The sequence below is a fragment of the Diachasmimorpha longicaudata genome, chromosome 3, assembly GCF_034640455.1.
Source record: "Diachasmimorpha longicaudata isolate KC_UGA_2023 chromosome 3, iyDiaLong2, whole genome shotgun sequence".
Lineage (NCBI taxonomy): Eukaryota > Metazoa > Arthropoda > Insecta > Hymenoptera > Braconidae > Diachasmimorpha > Diachasmimorpha longicaudata.
The window spans coordinates 11,881,126-11,901,511 of record NC_087227.1 but is presented as its reverse complement, the minus strand read 5'-3'; the positions used below and the strand labels follow the sequence as shown (position 1 = coordinate 11,901,511).

The 20,386-nt window shown below is 39.6% G+C and overlaps 1 protein-coding gene across 23 annotated transcripts in view; it reads right to left on the bottom strand.

The window, feature by feature from the left end:
• Positions 1-2,636: 2,636 nt before the first annotated feature.
• Positions 2,637-20,386, bottom strand: part of Raskol (raskol) — a 68,736-nt gene continuing 50,986 nt past the window's right edge. For 20 of the 23 annotated variants that reach the window (XM_064116435.1, XM_064116443.1, XM_064116444.1 and 17 more), the window contains 5 exons: positions 11,455-11,549; positions 8,385-8,668; positions 5,455-8,155; positions 4,988-5,112; positions 2,637-4,371 (listed from right to left, as the gene is read on the bottom strand). In XM_064116435.1, the coding sequence (XP_063972505.1) occupies positions 4,098-4,371; positions 4,988-5,112; positions 5,455-8,155; positions 8,385-8,668; positions 11,455-11,549 (3,479 nt within the window). In that variant the 3' untranslated portion in view covers positions 2,637-4,097. The other 3 variants (XM_064116439.1, XM_064116442.1, XM_064116440.1) reach the window with 3 other exon arrangements.

Genomic DNA, 20,386 nt, shown 5'->3' with positions numbered 1-20,386 from the left:
GACCATTTGCAACAATCATTTGTAACGGGTGTATTCGTCCAGCGCTTTTCCAATAGTCGAAATAACTCAAATAATTCAAGAAGTACTAATAAAAATTTTAGGTAGAAATTATAAATAATAATAATGAGTAATAATGAAAATAATTTTCGTTAGGAATGAAATGAATATTTCCCCGACGAAGAAATCGAAGTTTTGGGTATGGAATATTTTTTTGTGTTATTTGAAGTTGTGAAATCAGTCTTTAACTAAATACCGGAGATAAATAATCAATTAGAATCATAAAAATTCTATGATTTTTCAGGTTTTTCATGGCACTTAGAGTGGACACAAAAACAATAGCAAGGTCAATGCCTCGTGGATTGGAATTACATCATGTGAGTGAAATATCAAATACGATACGTTGCCTTCTCGCAAGCGGGTGATTAATATCAGGCATTTAATCACTACTAAATTTTTCAAGTTTACTCAACGTGTACCGAGGCCTTACGCAATGCATTATCAAATTGGGGAAAAGTCTGAACTATTTGGGAATTATGAAATATAGTTGTGAAGTAAATTGAAGTTCAAATTTCAGTGGAGAATGATGAAAATAATTTTCTGGTCATCAATCTTCATTAGTCAAAGATGAGTTATTATCTTGGATAGTAGAATTGCCTTTGTAAAAAAATGTTAAGCTGTCGGTGACATATTCTGTCCATTTTATTTAATGCAGTAATTTTAGTCCCATGAAAAATTACCTTCTTTTATTTTATTTATAATGTTGTGTTATGTAGATTTTTGGCCATCTTGGCACGCTTTTCCTTTGATTACTTTCATTGTAGAGAACGGTTTCATTTATTATTTCTGAATTGATGAGTGTAGATGAAATAAATTAGAACAGTCTGCTCTTGAGAAAAAGAAACGCTGCTATATGGAAAGAAGTTTGGTAAAAATTGCCTAACCGTTAAGTAATCGTGCTGTGTGTTTAGAAATAACATGAGCGGCGCTTCCCCACGGACGTGACCAACCGGTGTTAATAGAGATGTGAAGTGAAATGAATTCCATAGCTGTTTAATAAACCATTAAATTTGGAACGTTTAAGTAAAGAAAAATTGATTGCATTTGTGATGGAATTCACTGCATTTGTTAGAGTGGATGTCTCCATCAGAATACTCAATGATTTTTCACATATCTCTCTAGGTACCATGTAATCATACTTCGATGACCAGAAACCGAGTATTTTGATGAGAAAATTTATAGTTTATTTAAAAAAGAAAATATTCCTCGAGTGTTAATCGCCTTGACCCTACTAGTTTCAAAGTGATGTCCTTTGTTCTCGGCTAATAGAATTCGTCCTATTGCTATTCTTTCTCCTCCAATTACTGACGTCAGAACTTCTGGAATTTCCATTTCAAAGGCGTTTGTCATCAGTCATTGTTAAGTTGTCTCTCTCATAATTTTTATTTCACTTCTATTGTCTTCGATGTTTTTATGTCATACCAAGGAGTGGACGAATAGTTACATTGATAGAAAAATTCAATTCTCTTCTCTGTTCGCGGTTGAGTGACACTATTATTGAATGACCACTTTTATTGGGGTAATGGATTGGGGTGAAATACCCCAATGTACTGTAGAACCTCGGTGGCAGAGAGGCGTTCGAAAATTTCCCCGATAATTAAAGAATTATATCGCCTTTCGGTCTCGGCACAGAAACCGCGTTCCGATTTTCCGCGGGGTTTTTAATTTTAATTTTTCGAGATTAAGGGATGAAACTTGGCTTGATTAAGGAGAATTCAATTCTCCTCCGAATAACGCTGGTCTCCTGTCTTAATGTTGATTAGGAACGTATAGAAATTTTTTAAATGAGCAGGCGAATTGTCCTGCAGCTCATCCAGCCACCAGAATCGGCGGTGGCGCCCCTCCCCGCCGGGGTTAGGACTAACATCAGCGTTCGCCTCTACATTAGTCTATCCTCAGAGGCCGCTACGTACAAATACCCTGCGGCATGAGGGTTCCACCCGCGGCACACAGAGGATGCGGCACAAACGGGTACAAACCTACTGCCAATAACTGAATTTGTTAATTTTACGAAAAGTTTATTTGTCGCGGCCAGTCACCAAAATCGACCGTGGGAGTTATCCTAACATTCCCGTGAGAAGCCCGACCCACGAGCTCATTAGCCTGTTCTCCAGTGAACAAATACCTCGGGACGACGTGCGCTTGTCGAACCTTGTCCCGTGTTTGTGGAGTCACAATACCTTTCTATATAATACTTTACTAGTGGTTTGTTGACAGATGACATCATAACTTTAATCAAGACAATTTCACGGGGCTTTTTGGGGAGGATCGCTGTGAATATGAGAATGATTAATTCTCGTGCATGAGGATAAGGTAATGTGGAGGCGAATGCCAATGCTAGTACTAACCCCGACGGGGAAAGGCGCCACCGCTGATTCTGACGGCTGGGCTCGTTGCTCGAAAATTTACCAGGAGTCGGTAAAAGACCTGCTCACATCGGTTCAAAATTTCATTATTATTTAAATTATTTTTTTACCCTCAGAAAAGTGAAAAATTAAAAAAAAATTGGGTTTGGGTCTGCTACTATGCAATGGGAAAAATAGTAGAAGTATGAGTAGTTTAATAAAAAACATCAATCCTTTATCTGCTTCTAATCATATTTATGTGTTCATACAATAATAATAATTTCTAAATGCTTAAATCGACATTGCTTACAGTAGAAAAAAACGAAGTAATTGAAAATACTTATTGAATTTACAATGCACAGATTTGCCGTTTTCCTCAAAACTTTTTGAAATTCTATGTTCCTCATGAATTTGTTACTGAACAGGATTACATCCACTATCAATACCTATCGACTTTATGACAGACAAAAAATTTTTCAAAACATTCCTCTGCATTAATCGATGCCTAAAATGTGAGTAAAAAAAGTTAACACAAAACAATGAAATAAATGTCCTTCTTTCTTTCTGTTTTCTATACACGAGTAAATCCACGAAACCGCTCAATAATAAACAACTTAATGTATTATTAATACCTTCGATAAGGATCATAATCGTTACTTTTATACAAGTCGCAGTGATAATACTTTTTCTCAACTAATTCATGAACAGAATTAGCCTAATAATCCCGACGATTTTTCATGATTATTTTCTCTTCCTCTCTCACTCTCTCATTTTGTTTGTCATCTCTCTCCTATTGTACATAAAATAATGCACATTGCATTTGTTGAACTAATTCGATATGGCTACAATGATTATCCATTCCTTTTTGTGATGTAAAACGATGAAAATGATGAGAAAAGCTATATAATGAAATTTGAAATTAAGTGAATTGAAAAATAATCACAATTGAATACTCCAGAGAATTTCTATGTACGAACTATGAACATAAACCTCTTGTGCCCCATAACATTCCTGGAACATTTGAAAACAGGGCTAATTTCATCGTTTACTAAAATACAATTCCACTTAATTCCAAACACATTTTTTAAATAAAAAAAAAAAAACAAATTATCATGTCATTTCTTCTCCCATTCTTCAAATAACCAAAATAACTTAATCGATTTTATCTACAAAATGTAAAACACTTCATCTTTGGTAGCAATTGCTAAATAAATATCTGATTTATCGTAAAATTTGTCCATATCCATATTATCCTACTGATAATCTGGAATCAGTCGTGTGGAGACCGAATGATTCTCAGAAATCGAAAAAAGAAATACCAAAAATCATCGATACATACACGATTGTACGTAGAGCGCATGAAGTATGCGTAAATAAAGCGAAAAAACCATTCTACGATTTTGTTACTCATGTTAATGATCTAATCTGTTCTTCTCTGGGCAGTATAATACAAAAATTATGAGTTGAATCGTACAAATAATTAATATTACTGTTAATTCTCAAACAATAATTTATCATTACCATTATTCAAGCTAGACAGCTTCTAAATATCTGCGGAATCATCAATTTTTGTTTTTTAGTCCTGGATGAACAGTCAACTAATGAAGATGAAAGTTGTTCGGCAAAAGAATATATATCATGAACTTTCACCTTTTGTTCATGGTAAATTTTGTCTCTTTAGTCTCCAGTGATGACTCAGCAGGATGAACTTTTCAGTTCACCAATGTCAGCTATATTCTGCAACAAGGCAGCAGCTTCGCTGCTACTAGGCTGAGCCTTGACGTTGTACCGTTGCTTAAGTGTGCTCAATGCGGACAATAGTCTTGTGTTTGACGACATTAATCTTGTATTTGCCGCATCCAATGCAGCAATCTGTTGCTCCTGGGCATCTATCACGCGCTGCTTGTACGACAGTGCGGCTGACATCTTCTGCTGTTCGCGACGCAGCTCCTCCTCCACAGATATTAATCTGATGAGTAAATGGGCACTCATTAATACCAAATTCAATTATAAGTTCAATCATTAGGTGGGCCTTTTGGTTTAGCGGTAGCGTGTCTAATAACCGAATAGCCGCTTACGAGGGGAATAGGGGAAAAAGTGGGCCACAGAGCCAAATAAAAATGGTCTAGGTACAAACATCAAAGACATTTTTCTAAATCAATCGTGCAAACAACCAAAAGTGTTGATAAATTTATGTGTTTCCATGTTATTGTCTGTAATAAAATACACAATGAAAACCACGTGTGCCCAGGTTAGTAAATTCATCGTGTCATTGTAAAGTAATAAAGCTTAAGTATTGAGTTCTCTTACACAATAAATCCAGATCAAGCCAGAGTATTACCAAATGCAGCAGATAGAATGCATAGGAACACATAATGAGTTAAAAACACGCAATCAATTTCCAACGTCAATTAGATCTCAATGAACCGGCTTCGTAAATTAACCAATCAGACGATTGGTTAATCCAATGATTAGTCAATTACATGATTCGACGACTCAATGTTAACGGAATAGTTACAACGTTGACACAACTCCTGCTGAAGTTTCCATGAGAAAAGTCGAACTCTTAGAAATTGGAGTAATACCTGGTGATGATGTTCTTCATTTTGGTATCAGGTGCAATGCCATCGACATCCCCATCCTCAGCTGCACCCAATCGTGCGCGTAGACGATCAACACTGCTCTGTAACCTCTCAATTTCCACCTCGTACTGTTTGAATGAACAGAAAAAGAATAGTCACTGTTAGTTACTTTAGTTATTGACAGTCATACCAATGCTGATTTAGTTTATCATTAAAACAGGTATGTTAATTAGTTAACGTTAATTGATAACTTCCCCTCTTTGCGTTTACCTTTGTTCATCAGATAGCATTGACTTTCCTTTCTTGTCTCAGAAAGAGATAATCAATTCTAATCAATATTACAGACAACCCAAGCCAGTTTGTATTATTTTGGAAATTCACTAGAATGATTTACAGTACCTCATTCCAGACAAATCAATTTCAACTTCACTTTCTGACAAATTTCACGAATTGAACAATTCGGGACTCACCTGATCAATGCTTCTGTGACTTCTGCTTTTGCTCCTCCTCGTGGCGCAGCTCTCGTCCTCACTGGTATCACTGAGGTCCCTATTAGAATCCAAAGAGAGTCTCCTCCTCAACTTAGTGGAGTATCCGCTCTGACCCTCATTAGTGCCCCTGTGTCCAGGGGTCTGTCTCCACTGCTGTCCATTCCCCCGATTTCTCAGATTCCCCTGAGTTGCAGGTGAAGGACTAAGATCCACTCCCCTCACAGCTTCAACCCCCCCTCCCTCCCGTTCCTCTGAACTCGTGCTGCCCCTGCGGCCGCTTCTGCTGGCCTCCATATGATAAACCGGATTGGCAAAGGCGAGAGGTGCAGCGCTCATAATATGAGAATTCGCGTTGTTACTCAGGTCAACTGGACTCGATGACTGGCTATAAGCAGCGAAGCTTTGATACCCGGAGGAAGCAACGTTAGATAGCTGTGAGATGGATATTTGGGAGCCTTTCTGGGATTTTGACTCGGAGACTTCGTCGTCCGCGTACCTCAAAAGATCGGAGATCTCGTCCAAATTGCCATTTGTAGTAGGGCCTTTGTAGTTATTGTTTGGCTGATTTATCGTCAACGTGAGGTTAGAAGGATTAATGGGATTAGCATTGACAGTGGTCTTGGTGACATTGTTGTAATTTTGCTGATGGGTCTGGTTGGCATTTTCTTCTTTACAATGATTTCTGGAAGCCGACCTCGATACATTGTAGTTATTGTGGATGTAGTTGTCATCGTGAAGATCATGGTTGATCTTGGTGTTGTGCCTATGTCCGGTGTTTTGATTAGCCTGATTCGTTTGATTAACGTTAATGTTGAAATTTGAATCCTTGAGATTGCTGTGAGACTCGGAGCGAGTTGGGCTTGTGGGGATGTTCTGGCAATGATTGACGTTGGCGAGGCTGGCGGAGGCTGTGAGCCTGTACCCCTTAGTAATACCTGGCCGATGCTGTCGGGATATTGGTGTTGGTGACCTCGAGACGAAGGCTGGTGCCTCCAACGGGTGATAATCGTCACTGGTGATCTGGAGTTGAAGTTTTCCATTGGGAAGGTAAGCATTTCTTGGCAGGGTTGCTGCTCTGACTACATTAGGAGATCGTGTTCCTGGAGGGTGGCCTAGAGTATTACTCTGGAGTACCTCGGAACTATCTCGTAAGGTACCATTCAATGTACTGTGGTTGGACAATGTTGAGGAAGCGGAGACCGACAGATTTGTATTGCTATTTGCAATTGTTGGATCGTTATACCTGAAGATGTTGTTCTGAAGATTTGGGTAACGATGTGCGGTGGAGACTGGACTGGGTCCAGGTTGCTCCAGCGCCACTGAGATCCTGTCGAGCACTTCAGGAAGTCGAGACGACGTGGATGATGAAGTGGTTCCTGCGATGCTCTCTCGTAGGAGAGCATGAAGGAGTGATAATTGTTTTCCAAGGTCTATGTAGCCATCGAACTCAAACGAATTGTTAGAGGGGCTGTCTTTGGGCAACGGATTGCTGATAAGCTGAAGAAAGTTCTTCATAGCTGGTGCTTCCCTCTCGAGGACGTCATTCATGAATTCCATGAAATTCTCCTTACCCTGAAATCTCGTAAAGTTGGCGAGAGTCTGCAGGGTCTTGGCGACCAATGTTAGGTTTCTCGCTGCCTTCTCATTTGGATACTCATGAGTGATATTGAATAAAGATGGTGATAAGATAGCGGGACAGAGGAACCTCAGAAAGATGGAAGCTGATATGAGGTTATCGGCGATATCCTCGCGGCCCATTTCCTTCAGTCTCTCCCTAAAGATGCGAAAGCACTCGCGAAGCTCGAGGGGAAAGTGTGTGTGGCTTGCGAGAATTCTACTCCAGGCGAGTTCCACTGCGTTGCGGAGGTTTTGCTGTTGTTTGTGGAGGGCTGCGAGAGAGGAGACCTTCAGGGGATCTACCTCGCAGTCACCGCCTTCGACAGCTGCACGAACGACTGCCCCCAGAGTTTCTTGGAGGTACCTGTCACCAGTTAGCTTAAGATAAGCCTCCATCGCTTTGGTCGCAAGGGAATTTCCGCGAAATGTAAGACGCTCGTCATCGATCCGATGGATATCCATCATCACGAGGTCAGCGAGGAACTGCGGTGCTTTTTTCTCACGTTGCATTACTGCCACGAAAGCTGTAGCAATGTCCTCCTTTGCTTTAACGCCAATCGCAGGCTCTAGCCGCTCGCAAAGGGAGGGATAGTCAGTTTTAAGATATTCCAAGAACTCCTGGTACACCTGAACAGGGAGTATGTCTACGGATTGAAATCGACACTTGACCCGAAGGGCTGGGGGCTCCTTGAGCGGTCCCTTGTCGCTCACTACGGGATACCATTTTTCAGTTAGGTAACGAGAGGTCACGTTCTGTACGGGAATGCTCACTGAACCGATTAACACGTTCTTGTCGCGTTTCTTTTTGCGGTCTGCCTCGCGATAGAGGTTAACCTGGATTGTGTTGACAGAGGGTAGGAGGTGGAAGTCAAAGTGCTCGCCCCAGAAGCACAATTCAGTTTTTAGTTTCGCGGTTGTTCGGGCGTAAAGTGTGTTGTCTAGACAAACCTCGCAGAAGTAGCGCTTTTTTGTGGGAACGCCTTTAGCTTCGAGCAGCCAGATTTGTAAGGAATTGTCAGTGCGGCGGGTCTGCTCGGCGTCTGGCTGTACTGATTTCCGTATGCTGAAAATTCATAGGCTCCTGTTATATCGTTTGTATGAGGACTAATCGAGCTTATTTTATATTAATTATGAATTACGGATATCTGTCTCATGTGAATGGTCATAACTCATTTTTCTTCTCATTCAAATTCCCTCTTGAGACATTCAATTCAACTGACTCCTTAAGCTAAATGCATTTAAATGATTTAACCATACAATGGCCATAGCCCATAATAAATTCTTTTATTTACCTGTGCAACCACTGTTGCCTCTCGTGGGCTGTTCTACAACTGAAGTACTTGGGTGGACCGTTGCTCGGTGTGACTTGAAAACAATGAGGTCGACCGAGCAGACTCGGGTGCATTGGTGTAACAGCCGCCAGATCCATCGAGGTTACAGCCTGACTGCACAGCAGTGATTCGTGCGAACGACAACCCCGTAATCCAGCTCCGCGCTGCTTCTGCCTCTCTAACTTTGTCACGCTCTTGGTCCTCTTCAGTGGATTAGAGCGGAATGATCGTTTTGAGAAGAAATTCTGGAAAATGAGAATGAGAAAATCTACACTCTACTCTTGTCGCCAGATTTTGCCATTTTATTAATTACATATATGACCAGAGAGATTTCCGATCCAATTTATTATGTTCTCCATTGCAGCAGAACTGATAAACGAAAATCTCCCCAGCTGTCATTGAAATTCCGATTGATCAACAATTATTTTACCCTATGAGAGAAATAATTAATAATAACGCTGACAAATTTATCCTCCACGTCGTCAGCAGTATCAATGGACATTTTCCGACACCTCATTGATGGAACGTAACCCAATATCGATCGGTGTCATAAGTTCAAGTGATTCTTGATATTCTAACACTTCAGAGAGGCACTCGAGTTGTGACCTGCATTCTCGGGAGCATACAAGAGTAGGAAACGAGAGATGATAAAAGAGGCCATAGTGCAAAGTGAGGAATACCTTTTGACAATCTACTTCATCAATTTCAGACAAGAGTCAATTGTTTTTTTTTACTCTTACTTTAATTCTAAATATAATTCCACTAGTTTTTTCTCATCAATTCTTCATCGTTACATTCGATTTTTCACTTGATGAAAAACTACTGCGACACATTCATTGGTGACCATGCCCTTATCAAATATTTTTCGGACCCTGTCCGTACTTATCAATGTATTTACGCTTCACAATACGACAAACGAGGGAAACCTAATCTTTTCACTACAATCTCATGACTAACCGTTGAATATTACAACCACGCTTTAAAATATAACAAAATATAATCTGTGTTACCGGTTCCAAAAGAGATCATAGAAGGAAACTGTTCTTCAGTTGATGAAAAAATAGTTAGATTAACCAAAACCAATAGACCAATCACCACAAACACATAAGAAAATTTAAAAAGTTCCCCAGAAATGAACGGAAACAAGGGAAAAACCGTTGAGAACTCGATGAAATAACGAGAAGTAAGAATTTACGCGGGAGCCGAGAGCAGATGATGGCACTGCCAAAATACTGATCTTAGCGCGACGAAATCTCGGTGACGACTGCAGATGTGGAGATGCAGGCCCATCTCACCTTGTACGGTGCCCTAACGAAGTCAAGGGATCCTTGGGGCACTTTAAAAAGAAGGAAAAAAACATTGAAGGAAGAGAGAATGATTTTTCAGAGCCCTTGGTACACACCTTTGTCCCCCGTAAGTAAAGAGAGACGAAAGGTTTCTGCCATTGAGGTGAGTACACCCAAAACCAGTGGTGGAGGGAGAGACCCCCTTTTCGGCCCCATCATTTATTTTTCTTCTTTTGCACACATCGTCAAGCATCAAGCGAGACTGAAGGGAATAAAAATGTCTTTGGAACCGGATTGGGGTTCTCAACCCCTGGAGCACGATGCTTCTTTCAGAAATATGCTCGATATTACATTACTAATTATAAGGCGCTGAATACGGATATATTAGCGATTTTACATCTAGTTGAGCAACGAATTTTTTAATTGAAAATTTAATTATTCAAATCAGTATAACTGACAAAATCTGCTTTAATGGCATTTAAATTTTAAAGTTGAAATACAGAGTCAGAGAAATTATTGATGATAATGGAGAAGATGCACGCGTTCCTGGTAATTTTGCGTTTTGGCATAGTTTTGCTACTGCAATCCGTGCCGCTTCCTCTTGCTTGGTGAATTTACACGGAAGTGGGATACCACCGCTGGCTTTCTTAGATAATACTGGTACTTGTTTTCCCCGGAATGACACGCGATACTGCGTCATTCGTGAGATATTACATTTTCCGTGCCGTTCACGCACTTAAAAAAAATCTAATTAATGTTCATGCGGAGATGGAATGTTTCCGATTTGAAACTCGGGGAATAATCCCAACTATCACCAGTCGCTTTAGTTATTTAGGCGTAAGTTGACATTCTATATTCGACCAGTAATCGATGATGATCATTCAAATGTTAGAAGCCCAGAGATAACAATAGCCGCATCCTGACAAAACATCGTCATCTGTTCAATCTCAATCGACCCATACATATCGTCTCATTAAATATGGCGGCTGTATGTGAATTCACGCGTCAGTAATGCAAAGTGACGGGAAAAAAGACTTTTCTCTCCTGTTCAACCAGAGAAAAAATCCATTTCTTCAATTATTTTTTGCGCTTTCCATTCCACTTTTATTTATCTTTCCACGTGCTTTCATTGTCATTTTAATGTTCCTCTTCCACACCATTGCCCTCGCAAAGAAAATGTAAATGGCCAGGTGGAGTGATGAGGGGGGGGGGGGAGGTGGGGAGAATCGATGGAGACACTGGCAAACTAGTTTCGTACGGCGGAAACGACTAAATAAACAACAGACCGCTGGTTGGACAATAACCATTAGTTCTTGGTACAAATTTGAATAAGGAGAAGTGACTTTTTGACTTGTGCATCACGTTTTTGTGGTATCAAATTGTTGGCTTTTGTGGGGAGAGAGGAAACAGAAGGTAGGGGGTTATTGTAGGGGGATTTTTTGGTGGATTGGATCAGCTGGACGAATAGCTATCATTCAAATGAGCCTTTTGGAGATTCGAACGATATTTGATTTGAATTGATTTGCCAATAAGAGACGATGAGGGGGAATGAATAATAAGAGCAATTTATGACAAACAATCATACGATTTAACTCACTTTGCCCCAGTTTAAAAAAAGGCAAACAAAAGTTGAAAATGGACAAGAACAAAAATTGAATAATGGTTTTCAGGAAAGAGTGAGGGATTTTGATTCTCTCTCATCAACATTCTTAATGGTAATGATAATGATAAAGTGAAAAACTTACAACTATTCGGTTGGGAGTGACATCGAGTGGTCTGGCCCCTAAAACAGGGGTCGCCGGTGCGCTTCCTCTCCTGCATGCCTTCTCGTAGGATGTATCTGAAAAATATAAAGAATCCAACCTTTACAATGTAATCCCCCAAAAAAGATGAACAAAAATCCCCGATTGGGATCTACCCTTTTTTTCGCCCAGAAATGGCAGCTTCCAGTTATTTGAACACGGATCTACCAAAAATATTCGATTCTCACGCCTTCCAGCTCATAGAACCGTTGGGCGGCATGAATTCGCTGTGATTATTATTTTTCCTTTACTCTTTCTTTTCTTGTAGTGAAACCCTAGCGCCTGCAGTCATAATCGCATTTCGCTTGGGGAAAAATCGTTGGAAAAAACCATTAGGTGATCCAGTGTGTTATTTTCAAAAAATACATCGTTAGAATGATTTATGATGTGTCGAGACAGAAAAGAATAAGGTGAATGAAGTGCATTTGAGAACGAAAAATTGTGAAACATCTTGAGAAGATAGTTGCTCAACTTTTGGGAATTTTTTAAACTATATTTTACACTAGTTTCGTAAAACTTCTTAAAATTACACCCCATTCCAGCAAACGTGTAAATGTGAAAGAATTTGTCTCTGTGTAAGAAGAAATGTATTCCGTTCAAGAGCATCAATTCTAGTTTAGAACTCATAAATCAACTCTTAAAAAAACAACTAAATCAAAAACGTCAAAATCCAATTATGATTAATAATACAAATTGGAAATAGGGCGATAAATCAACGTATGATAAGGAACGACAAACGGAAGCGGTTAAAGAGTATAAAATCAAAATAAATAATCAGCCGTAAAGTAACTATGAATATTGTGCAGTAATTCCTGCCCGCGACTGCGTATAATAAATAATTCTAAACCCTTTCTCTCTCATCCGACTGAATACTAATTGAGGCTAATAACAGTTGGTACAGCGGCGGGTCTTTTCTCACTGGGATAATCGTTGTTATTTAGACGTTGCCCTCTTGTCCCATACGATCACGCAACGCTCTGCCATTATGTGCAACTTTTTTTTTTAGACGGAAACGTCGAAACAGCTGCATAAATCGACACATTTAATAAACATTCCAATTGCGAAAAAAAATTCTGTCGGAAATATAACTCAAGTAAAAAGGTGGCAATAGTCAAAGAGACGGAAGATATTCCGCAATCAACAACGAGAGAACTAGAAATTTATCGCGAGTTATTTGTGATAGGTAAAACGAAGAGGTCAATTATTATGACAAGCAAAATGACCCCCTCCTCCTCTCCATTCTCAAAGATGTCGTTTTAATTATCAGGAAGAGTTGAATGAAATCATTCCATGTATAAAAAACGACCTTTAAAATCATCTGACTCATTCAAATTATCGTTATTCGCGCACGATTACCTTTGAAGAGCCATTTCAATAATTTCAAGTGGAAATTTAAACTGTATCAATTGTGATTTTAATCATTACAGTGGAAGTAGAATAAAAACTGCAATCGGCAACAAAATGAAGGGGAATACGGAGGAGGTACGGAGGGGGGTCGAGCATTTGCTGTGATTATTAATAACGGTTACACGAGTACAATAGATATTGAGGGCAAAAGCAAGAGCAAATGTTCGTCGGAATGAAATGAGTCGTGTGGCGGTGACAGGGCACCGGTTCATTTTGTCGTTTCAATTGCAATTCACGCAGTGCTTCAGGCGTGTCCCAGCAATGGTAGGAGGGAATATATACGCGACTGGAGCAGCCGATACCTTTCTTCTCATTGTTATTTTGCGGAGAATTCTCTGGGGCAGGCGCCTCCATTTGTATTATGATGATTTCAACAATGATATGAATTTTCCTATTTTACCTCGCCACCGAAATTTCCATTTTCAATACTTTTAGTTTCCGTGAGTGATGAGTCATGGGCGGGTGAGAATAATTTTACTGGATGGAGGGTATTTTTGCTTGAATATCGCATTTACCATTCGTGAAAATTGTCTCTCTATTTTTCTGTTCAAAGTTTAGGGCACTGACAATTGAGGAAACGAGCCTACATCATACCCGAGGCTGGCGTCCATTCAGAGATAAAAAAAAAAACCTATAAAATATTTTTCTGAATCAGTGTTTTGGTCCCCAAATTTTCCCGCCCATGCAACAAAAATATTTTCATTCCTCCCAAGTGCTGAGTAAAAAAATTGCATTCTCACTCCATAACAAAAAAATCTTTTATTATTCATCGCTCGTAAAACTGTGCACGTCTGTAGTTCTTTAATGTTGCAATGCATTTCCCGACGCTCCCTCTTGTGTGCACTCGTAAAAAAAATATATATAGAAACTACAGTCCGAGGCGTGCTGCATCGGTTCTGCTGACCCATACGCGTGTGCCATCCATTGTTGAAAAATAAATTTATAGCTGTAGGATGACCGAACATGATTTACCCAGTGCACTGTGGTTACATACGTTCACAGTTTTGTTATGCATTGTGTTACACACGTGTAGAACTGGGCATTAATGTCGATTCACTCGGCTTTGAGTCCTTTCATACCGTGAAAATCTATAGTAACACGTAAATAATAAAAATATGGCGAAATGGTGCTATCATTTCAGTCGCATCGATTGTGAATTTATTAGAGGGCGTGAAAATTGTCATTCAGGGGGTTTGAATGCCGTTGGAAGAGGGGTTACTTCACGCATATTTGAGATCGTAAATACTCGCCGAGATGCAAACAGAAGAAAATTTTTCAACCTAGTAAATTCTATTTCGGTGAAGTAGCGCATAGCATGCACTTTCCCTCCCCATTCTTGTTTATAACCCGGTGGCTGTGGTTCTTTAATCATTCAGATGATCCTAAACCGCTGTTTTCCCTCTCTGATATTTTAACGAAACACTGAGATTTTATGTGGTTTCATTGCTGTACCCTGTGGCAATAAATCACAGGGAGAATGGCGAGTTATCGTGGGGGAGTCGATGATGAGCCGAGGAAAGTGGAATTTATTGTAGAATTGAGAAAATTTTCGAGAGAAAATGAGTTTGTGAAATTTTTTAATTAAATTTATTCCACCAACGGAATTCAAGATGACCCAATTAGAAAACTGAGCAGAATAATTGTATACCCTTTAACAACCGAAAAGGTATTTATTACCAAAAATTTATCTCCACCTGGTATGGATATTTAGTGGTGATGCAAAATGGGCTCACATTAACTCCCCCTCCCCCTTCCCCAATATTTAATAAAACAAATTAGTGTTATCTAAATCGCCATAACCATCACTTTTCACCCATAATCATTACTCCAGCGCAACAGGACGTGAACGATAAGATGCGTGAGCCGTTGGATGTTTTCATTCGCGTGTTGTCCCACATACCATCGGCACGAGCCCCATCACCCATTCCACTATTTAATTTTTCCTCTTCCACACCGGTATCGGGCCCCGATGATGGGGCGTGCACCGGCTCGTCTAAATGAACAGCAATGAATTTCCACAATTTTATCATTACTTTTTCAACTTGAAATTTTACACTCTTGTTGACTTTAATATTTTTATCCTTCCAATATAATTGACGCGTTATTCAACTCATTCCGGGTTTTATCGTAACAGCTCTTGGCTATCCCACGGTCCCTTACGCAATGGTTGTGGCCTTCCGAGTGTACTTCACTAGCTCTGGACGTGTAGATACGTTTACTCCGCATAGGAAAATATATCGAAATACAATTGTTCAATGGTCGGATAAGCCAGAGAATGTTTGTTTCACACTGAGATAAATTTTCCAGGAAAATTCGTGCCCTCGCGCCATAAAAGTGGTGCAATTTGCATACTTACAAAAACCACTGTGAGGCAGCTCGAAGAGTGCCCAGAAATCATAAAGTAGCAAGAGAAAAACATAACAATTACATTTTAAATGTAATTCTCGAAAGAAGGAAAATTCCGTAAAAAAAAGATTTGAAATTGAAATTGTGCGAATCGACATGTAAATTGTAGTTCAACCGATTAAAATGAACCACTTTGCATAAGTAGTAGTAGTACTCCTTTACATGAAGTAATATAATTGCTCTCTTTGTAACATGAATTTCCAATTGGATGGGTTTTGAAGGACTTTCTGACCACAATCGGTATCCACTCGAAGTTAAAAAGAGGGGCCGGGGCCCTCGTGCCCTTTGTCCATTTCCTTGGCCCTCGACTGACAAAACGCGCGTTGTGCATTTAGATTTTTATCGAGGGCATATGGAAGTGAAAAAAAAAAGAGTGAAAAAAGGTTGAAAAAATAATTTCGTAATTCGAGCGGGGAAATTGAAGGAAATCGAGGGTAATTAGAGCATCAAGAGGCAGATGTATTTTTTCACGTTACATTATATGAACGGTGGTTGTTTTTTTAAAAAGATGACCATGGCCACTTCGACAACAAAAGAGGCATAAGCTGTATTGGCGCGCAGGTGTTGCCGATGCGCCGGTGCGTGATCACTACTGTTTTCATTAATTTCTCGAGCACGCAAATGTAATTGAGCGAATGGAGAGAGAGTTCTTTGATATTTCGGTCAAGTAATGCGATGCGTACTTTTACCCAATAGAAAAACAGATAAGTTTGAAATTTCATTTGTTGAAAAATCTTGCCTATTTTTTTCCTATTAATTATGCCCGAAGTTATTTGTGAGTCTCCCGCGAACGTACATTACTTACGTCCAGCGGAAGAATTTTTAATTCCATTATACTCTTCATTTTCTTTCTAATTATCTGAGACGTAACGGTTAAGGCAACATAAACTACTATAATTTTTTTTATGTACACTGTCATCAGTACTACTTTCCACATTAGCCACTTTTCCTCGGTCTATTTTAATGTTCGCCAATCTAGCCGCATTTCCTCCGTATATCGCTCGTATTCAGCAGGAAAATGATTTTAACGCAACCGCGGGGATACAGAGGCAGCAGGCATTGAGTTTAATTTCACCAGTGGTTTTACTTCGAGTCTGTACCAACGGGGATTTACCATGGGGATATACGGAGAGGAAATGAAATTGACGGGGTCGTTAATCCCCGACGGGACTGCACTCTCTCGAGTACTGTATGACGCGACCCAAGAAACTCCCAACTGCCTGTGAGTCTTGTTACTACGTCTCTGAGTCATCTCAAAGAACTGAGAGATCGTTTATCATGGTATCGTGGAAGCTGGGGGACGTCGAATTACGTGGCGAGACAAATATTTCTGATTCTCGCCATTTTTTCAAGCGTTGGGGAAAAGAGATATTTGAATTTTTGTTTCTAAATAAAAAAATAATATGTCAATAGTCAATGGGGGTCCTAATAACTGAACTGAAATCGATGGTCAGATTTCAAGTTTGAAAAAACTGAATCGACAGAGGAATAATTGAATAATGTGATGCTCAAGAATGTGACAGAGATGAATGTCGGTCCGGGCGTTGGCAGAACGCACGCCATGGATTCCTCAAAGCCCGTGCTCCGATTTTATGAAAGGCAAATGCTTTCACAACTGACCGGATACTTAATTATACAGTCAAGCTGCGGTTTAAATATGAATAGGTCAATTTGCTCTTGTTAAACATTTCCATTAGAATCCTCATTCGAGTACTATTTTTCCTCTACTCCATTCACTCTGCGAAGTGGTAGAAAAAAATGGAGGTTTATGAGTGCACACTCTCGAGATTAGATTATTACACTGAGCTTTCACTCCAATAACTCCCGAGTCTCTCGATTTTTCACCGATAATGAATGAAGACTGGTGAAATCGGAGATATGAGTCAGTCAAGTAGAGAACAACCAAGGAAAATTGTATGAAATGGAATAAAACGGCTTAAAAATCGGCTATTGGAATAGAAAATGGCCCCATCCATCAAAAATCTCCCAAACTCAGGCTAGAATTGCTCCCAGTAAATATTTTCACCTATTTCCATGGGCTCCATTCAAATAACGTCACTAATCTTCTTCAATAATTTTCTCCACCCTCTTAACTCGTTCTCTCCCTCGATCTCCATATCTACATTCACCATTAGTTAAATACGAGAAATTGGGGGTAGGTTTATCCCGAGAACGGCTCGACTTTAAATCGCTAACCCTTTGCTGTGGACGATTGAAAAACTTGCCATAATAGTTTGCCCTTTAATCCACAAAAATGTGGGGCCCTTTGTGAGTATTGTTATACCCATTGGGTTTTGATCCTTTAAAAGCTAGTTTATGCGGACACACCCCGGGGTTAAATCCCCCGAGTATTAGACCCTCCAACCCCCCTGCCCACCAGGTCCATTCCGATAGTTCCGAGTTACAATTTTTTACCTTATGTTTTTTTCATACCACTCTGGTGTTTACATATCGACGAATCCATTGTTCCAAAATTTCGGGCAACTGCTGCCACTAAATTTATCTTTATCGTTGATGGAACGCAATAAGTCTTATCGATTGACAATGGGACCTTGTAATAGTGGGATTAACTTTTTTTTTCCTGCGCTGCGTTTTGTTTTTTTTATTAATTTTGTATTATATAAAAATATGTGTTTAAAAATGGAGGATAACCAAGGCCGCAAAATCAGTTCTTCCAAGCGAAGGACTTCCTACCGACTCATAACAAATCTCCCGGATTTATTTTCAAAATTTCAATTGAGCGATTAATGAGGAATATGTGATGAAGACTATTCTCAGATTTAATCGATATCACTCTTTTCACGATCATTTGACATTTTACGCGAGTGAGCAACTGCGTCATACTTTTTTATAATCAAACAACCGTTATAAGGAATAAAAAAAGATCGCAAACGTCGATAATTCATTGTTAGGCGCAGCGTGTAATAGAGACGATAAAGATAATGGGGGAATTTTCCAGTGTGGGACGCCAGCAGTTTAGAGCTACTAACTTAATCCCTTAGGCATTTAAAAAAAAAATCTATAGAATTTTTTTCACTCATTTTCATCAATTGGGGGTCTACAAATAGTCATGAACGCCACGGGGACAGTACACGTAAGGGGATTGTGATTTATTTCATGGATCGTGATAATTCAATCAATTCTTCTAGACAAATGAAGGGGCCCCATTTTGCTTCATTATATCTAATGCAAATGGACAATGATATCTTTGTACACATAACTACAACAGTGGTGGCTGACAAATGACCAATTTTTTGCCAAATCAATCTTGCCTTCTTTCAATTTTTACTTCACCATTTTCTTTTTCTCCTTGGGGCAAAACAGGTTGAGCCCATTTGCTCCAGCTGCCAATTTTCCTGTCTATCCAAGATCTCGGTGATGAATCTATTTTGCCCCTCTTCTTTACCCGTCACTCAAAAAAAACTCCCCCTCCTCTATTTATTTTCAGAATTATTGGACAAGGCCTGGGGCAAAATGGATTCATGACCTGTGTTTTGAACCAGAAATCTTTCCAACTCTCCACTGGGGTCACTCTCGATCCCCACCCCCTTTCCCTGAAATACATTAATTTTTCTTATTCAACTTTCACCGTAAAAAAGTCCCCCATTCCCAATCGCTCTCATTTTGTAGAAAAGAGTCATCAAAAAAAAAACAGAGCGAATAAAAAATAGGTGGGGAAAGGAGGGGAAATTATGGCAGCGAGAGATTTACGAGGCAGAGAGTAGGTACGGCTTTATCACTTTGAAAATCCACGGGCCATTCTCAATTTCCTACGGACAATTTTGCCAACTAAAAAAACCATTAGTTAAACGGGGTGAGAGGGGGAAGGCAAGGGGAGAAGTTTCTCTCATTGGTTTACATTATTGCTAATCGGGTAACGCGCGTTACGTGCAGTGGAATTCTAGAGTAATACAAAACGAGTTTTCGATAATTCGATACGCATTCATACATTTTATGACTTCTCTCGGTTGTTCGGTTTTTTATGGTTTTTTAAAGCCACGACAATGCAGTCTGCAGCACTGGCGAGGGAACACTGAACTATGCTTGATGTCTCATTTTTTATGGATATTTTTTTAATGCGAGGTAATTGGAGATGGATTGGACGAATTGAGAGGGTTGAATTTACAAGTTTGAAGCTGACATTCGGAATTATTCAGACTGAGACTTGTGGACCTATCCTCCGAAGGATAAAAAAAAGTAAAAGTCATTGGTGAGGGATTGGCTCATTGGACATGGCATAAAATGAATCCTCTTTCACGACAGAGCCCATAGAGTGAAATTCAGTAATGTTGCCTTGTGGGGCACGAATTGCCGAGGGTGCAGGCCATCACCAATTACCCATCATCAATTATAACGTGGGAATTCTGGTCGAGTCGAGTGTAGGCGGTTGTTTGATGTTACTTGGGATGTCTCGAGGCAGGTGGTCCCCACGAATGGTATACACAAGTAGGTCCCCAGAAAGGGCCCACTTGGCGTTGGTACGTCGAACCGTTGAGAAGACTCGTTTTCTTGCTCATCCGATACCCGTGGTTTAACCGGTCGAAGCCCGTTCTCTTCCAATCCCTTTCGCTTCATTATACACCTCAAGAGGGCAACCAACATATACTCCAGCTTTTTGACATTATTCCAGAATATTCTCTCACAATAATTGTTACGAGAAGTACGAGAAGTCATTATTTCCTTTTAATTCAATTTAATGGCAATTTCGTTGAGATTTAAGTGTGTCTTCTTTATGGGGGATATCATGGGATGTTGATGCTTAATTTTATATCGTATATTCGATAGTGTTAAGTATCGATTAGACTTTTATTTGTAGAAATGACGTCTCAAATTGGAAATTCCACTTCTTTTGAATGAAAATATGTTCGTTAATGAGATAATTTAACTACTGATTCTTGTGTTGAAATTGTTAATGAACAAATATAACATTAGTTACTCAATCAACTTCAAAAAGAGTCCTATCAAGAAGCGCCGTAGAGCTCCGTAAGTCCCCCACGAGAAAATTCCTCTCTACCTTTTCTCCCTAAAATTCCTTCTTTACAAGATAATTCGACGATTAAAA